The sequence below is a fragment of the Bombus pyrosoma genome, linkage group LG10, assembly GCF_014825855.1.
Source record: "Bombus pyrosoma isolate SC7728 linkage group LG10, ASM1482585v1, whole genome shotgun sequence".
Taxonomy (NCBI): Eukaryota; Metazoa; Arthropoda; class Insecta; order Hymenoptera; family Apidae; genus Bombus; species Bombus pyrosoma.
Genome location: NC_057779.1, coordinates 16,751,890 through 16,757,374, shown reverse-complemented (window position 1 = coordinate 16,757,374; position 5,485 = coordinate 16,751,890). Strand labels below are relative to the sequence as shown.

General features: G+C 47.5%; 1 protein-coding gene and 1 pseudogene across 1 annotated transcript; both read left to right on the top strand.

Moving 5' to 3' along the window:
- The first annotated feature begins 2,227 nt into the window (after positions 1-2,227).
- Positions 2,228-3,822, top strand: LOC122571746. Its single transcript, XM_043735831.1, has 2 exons — positions 2,228-3,638; positions 3,710-3,822. The coding sequence occupies exons 1-2, from the start codon at positions 2,228-2,230 to the stop codon at positions 3,820-3,822; spliced, it is 1,524 nt and encodes a 507-aa protein (XP_043591766.1).
- Positions 3,823-3,859: 37 nt separating this feature from the next.
- Positions 3,860-4,986, top strand: LOC122571745 (annotated as a pseudogene).
- Positions 4,987-5,485: the final 499 nt, after the last annotated feature.

Sequence of the window (5,485 nt, the reverse complement as noted above, 5' to 3'; positions counted from 1 at the left end):
TAGTTACCCTCACTTCCTGAACGGAAAGTGTGAATAACGAATCCGCGTTCTTCGGTCAAAGGACACACCCACACCAAGCTTTCCTCCGAGACACCTTAAGGGCAGCTCATCAGTCGAGTTCAGTTTCTCACTCTCTCCAAATCTTTCCCATTCCAACTCCAATTCCGAGTCACAGTTCAGCACTTGTCGAGCCAGGGGTCAATCAGTCAACATCACCACATCTCTCTCGGTCAAGTCATCATCCAGTGTTCGGCCGATATCATCATACGAAGCGACACGCAAGGGGTCTCACGTCGCACTAACTCGTCGTTGTACGGTAAAACATTCACTATTGTATCACCGAAGCTGTTGGATCAATTAAAGATATAATAACCTGTCAACCGCAGCGTTATTTCAATCAATCACCCTTATTATCCCACAAGAAATAAGGGATCGTACGATTCGTCGCGTCGATTAGTCAATCGTAACGGGAATTTACGACTCCCGTTGGCGCGCTTCTTCGAGATCGCGTCTCCCCGCGAACGTGCGAAAATACATGGTCCTTCGAGCCGGATAACGTGCCAGTGAAAGGTGAATTCACTAGTGACCACCCAGTGCCACGTGTCCATTCACATCCAGCAGCGGAAGTGTATCCCTACATTGACGTTAGGAGTGTCATCTTCGAAGAGGTAATCTCGTTAAGTGTGTCATCAAGTTCGATTCCAGCAATCCACGGCAACAATGTCGAACGACGAAACGCTCGTCGGCATGCGTCGCACCCGAGGATACTGGCTCGGCCGACTCACACGTTTGTCAAAACGTGTGACGGATGGTGAAGCATCCGGTAACTATGAAGAGATCAAATTAATACTCATGCAAGAACAACTGAAGGAGATTCGATTAGGATACGAAGCTATCCAAGCCAAAATGGCATCTCTCGACAACGAAGACCCAACGCGCAGTCTCGATGTATCCGACCAATTCGACGAATTATCATACCGGATAGGCAAGCTTCTAGTGAACGTCCGACAACCCTCGACTCCAACTCCGGAAACACGCGACTCTAGCACTGATTCCGGACCAATATCAGTAAGATTACCGGAGATGCACTTGCCTAAGTTCGACGGTACCGCGGATGATTGGGAATCCTTTCACGACACCTTCATGTCTGCAATCGACCGCAACGACAAACTAACACCCGTCCAAAAACTGCATTATCTTCGCACCTCCTTAGCCGGGATAGCATCGCAGCACATACAATCTTTGGACACGACAGACGCAAACTACGCGAATGCCCTCGCTTCGTTAAAAGAAAAGTTTGATAATCCGTGACAAATCTGCATGAACCATTGGCACGCGATAGAAAATTTTCCCAAGATGAAAAATGATACACCCGAAGCCTTAGAAGCAGTAGTCGTGAACTTTAAACAACACCTACGTGCGTTAAAAATCACCGGCGAATCCCTGCTAGATACCATTCTTGATGGGATGCTTATTTCACAAATTAGTGAAAACATCGTCAACAAATGGGAACTCACCCTGACCGACAGGAAAATGCCGCTAGTCGAACATTTACTAGCCTTTTTAGAAAAACGAGCTAGCTGTGGCAAGCTGAGCCGCACAGTGGCTCCGTTAATGAAAGAGACGACACCGCGCAATCTCGACACCGGATCTAGTATGAACTTTATTACGGAAGAACTAGCTAAAGCGCTCCAAATAAAGCAACATCGATGTTCGGTCCTAATTGGAACTCTAAGCACTTTGACTACTACTTCCAGACGATATATCACGGCCACGATAACTTCTATGAACGGCACGTATAAACAAACGTTAAAGTTCCTCGTTATTCCGGCCATATCAAATTTAATTCCAAGTGAAACCATCGATCGCTCGAGTCTGGAAATACCTAGGAATATCAAATTAGCCGATCCACAATTCCATTCACCAGCTCCGATCGATATCTTACTTACTTAGCTCGGGATTTGGAAACGGATCTCGCGCGGTTTTGGGAAATCGACGAAGGACCGTCCACTACACATCTTTCGGAATCTGAACGACAATGTGAGACGTCCGACGAACCAAAGAAGGCCGATACATCGTTGCATTCAACGAAAGACTTCCTTCCCTAGGATCGTCGAAGACTGCTGCAATGAACCGACTTTCCTCTTTTCATTGCCGATTTCAACGTGATAAGCAGCTTGAAATCGCGTATCGTGCGGTGATTCAAGAATACCTTGACCTGGGACATATGACAAAAGTTAACGCGGATCACCCCACTAACCACGGGTATTATCTACCACATCACGGCGTGATCAAGGAATCAAGCGATACTACTAAACTCTGGGTGGTGTTCGACGGTTCGGCATCAAGTACCACCGGAGTTTCATTAAACGATGCACTGCATACCGGTCCGAAATTACAAGAGGAATTAATAAACATATTATGGAGATTCCGGTCGCATCAATACGTCCTTACCGGCGACATCGAGAAAATGTATCGGCAATTCATCGTACGTCCAGAAGATCGTAACTATCAAAAGATCTTGTTGCGTGCCGATAACGGCGAGATCGAGACCTACAGACTCAACACTGTAACGTTAGGTCTATCCGCAGCTCCGTATCTAGCCATTCGGTGCCTTAAGCAATTGGCAGAGTACGAGGGATCTCGATTTCCGATAGCAGCGCCAATCCTGCAGCAGGGATTTCTATGTCGACGAGCGCTGACTGGAGCCGATACAAAGGACGAAGCCTTATCAGTTCGAAATGAACTCACTGAATTACTGAGGCAAGCCGGCCTAAATATTCGCAAGTGGGCATCCAACGATCGGGATCTACTACGAGGACTGCCTGAGCAAGATACTCACAAGAAGTTACATCTCGGTGAATCATCCACATTAAAAACACTTGGTGTCTTTTGGGATTCAGCTGACGATTCAATCCTCTATTCGGTGAAGACGACCAACGATACTTCCCGAGTCACAAAACGGTCAATCAGCTCGGTCATCGCGCAAATTTATGATCCACTGGGATTGCTTGCGCTGGTAATCGTACGAGCAAAAATGCTATTACAACAAGTCTGGGCATTGAAGGTAGACTGGGACGAATCCCTTCCAACAGACTTGCATATTGAATGGAATCGATACCGTGCACAATTGTCATTGTTAAATGATGCAAAATTCCTGCGGAAGACCATCATAAAATCCGTCACGAAAATCGAATTACACGGCTTCTGTCATGCTAGCGAGAAGGCATATGGGGTTTGCGTCTATCTTCGAACCATTGATCAAGAAAACGATACTTGGTCTCGACTCCTTACGGCTCGATCAAAGGTAGCGCCGCTCAAATCGCTCACCATACCACGTCCCGAACTGAGCGGAGCACTCATTTTAGTCTCCTTGATGTCCTCAATGCAGAAGGCCCTAACGATCAAGGTATCTCGGATCGTATATTGGACTGATTCTACCATCGTGCTCCATTGGATCAAATCCTCGCCGCACACCTTAAAAGCATTTGTGGTGAATCGAGTGGCCGAGATACAGACCAAGACCAACATCGACGACTGGCGTCATGTGCCTACCGATGACAACCCAGTGGATCTCATCTCCCGAGCTCAAACGCCAAAGGAATTCCTGCGTTCGTCGATTTGGAAAAACGAGCCAGGTTGGCTCCTGCAGATCGAAAAACATTGGCCGATATGGGGCCCAACACTGTTGGTCGAAGTCCCTGAACAGAAAAGGTCGATCTGCCTGGCAACAAACTCTATCGACCGCACGATACTCGAGAGATATTCTTCCTGGCCAAAATTAATGAGAATCGTCGCCCGTTGTCTTCGATGGCGATATAAGCAAGACCGAGCGGCACCCCTCACTCTAGACGAGATCATGTCGGCACACAGCAAGCTAATACGACTCTTACAAATACCTCATTTTTCGGATGAGATTCGTACGCTTCAAAAGGATCGGAGTATGACCGTTGGAGGGAATTTGCAACGCCTAAATCCCTTTCTCGACGAGGAGGGGATATTACGAGTCGGAGAACGACTCAGGAACGCACCTATGTCCTTCCAGCAAAACCGTCCGATCATTTTGCCGAAAACGTCTACGACGGAACTCATTATTTATCAGGAGCATCGAAAGAATCATCATTCAGGGACACAGGCCACATTATACACTGTTAGACAACGCTACTGGCCTGTAGATGGACGTAGCCAAGTATGGCACACAATTAAATGGTGCATCCGTTGTTGCCGAGCGAGCCCACCATCAGTTGAGTACCTAATAGGGGATTTACCAGAGGCACGTATTACCGAGTCGCGGTCCTTCACCAACGTCGGGACTGATTATTGTGGTCCCTTCTACATTAAGGAGAGAAGAGATCGCAACCGTCGAAAGGTCAAGGTATATGTCGCCCTATTCATAGCGACCAAAGCTGTCCATCTCGAACTCGTAAGTGATCTAACCACCGACGCATTCCTGGCCGCTTTACGCCGATTCATATCTCGGCGAGGATATAGCGCGACGATCCTTTCAGATAACGGCACCAACTTCGTTGGAACCAACAAGAAGTTGAAAGAGCTTCAGATCCTATTACAATCAGACGACCACAAGGAAAAGGTGCAGGTCTTTCTCACCGATCGGCAGATACAATGGCGTTTTAATCCTCCTAATTCACCACACTTTGGCGGCTTATGGGAAGCCGCGGTGAAATCCTTTATACGCCATTTCACTCGTGTCGTCGGCATGGAGCTTTCACCTTTAAGCGCCTCAACACCCTTGTCGTGGAAATCGAAGCCATATTAAACTCTCGCCCACTGACTCCGATTTCGTCCGATCCTAATAATTCCCCTGTTCTCACTCCCGGTCACTTCCTAATAGGCGACACTTTAACAAGTTTACGGGAAAGAGATTTCAGGACGATTCCAGCAAATCGGTTATCCAGTTGGCAAAAGATCCATCAGATAAAACAACACTTTGGAACCGATGGTACCGAGAATACCTCAGCGAGCTGACCAGCCGTAACAAGTGGAAAAAGGGCAGTCACGGCATTCGCGAAGGCACCATCGTAATCCTCAGGGAGGATAATGTTCCATCGATGCAATGTCCTTTGAGTGGCGTAATTAAGATTCGCCCAGGAGCCAATGGAATAGTAAGGATTGCTACGGTGAAAACGGCAACGAATATTCTGGATCGTGGTGTCAAGCGATTGATTACCCTGCCCACTCGATCCAGACGAAACGGGACAACCATACATAGAAGCTTGATCGGTGCCCTCTCAACGGGGGGAGGATGTTACGACGTGTGAGATGGGCCTGCGACGTCACTCATGACCTGGCCGCCAAGACCTGTACGCCAAGGCCCCACATACCGTCATTCTGATCCCAATAAACCTAAAGACCCACCATAAACATAAGTTTATGTTATTTTCTCTGTAGTGGAACCTCTCTTCCTTCCATGTTTTTTCCATCACTTGTTCTATTCTCCGCAAGGAAGCGTCCTAGGACCAATACT

Bases quoted from the DNA above. Each gene is read 5' to 3' on its own strand.
- LOC122571746 (XM_043735831.1), top strand. From the start codon at position 2,228: ATGACAAAAGTTAACGCGGATCACCCCACTAACCACGGGTATTATCTA. The intron at 3,639-3,709 runs GTTGGCTCCTGC...GTCCCTGAACAG, and splicing joins GATTTGGAAAAACGAGCCAG to AAAAGGTCGATCTGCCTGGC.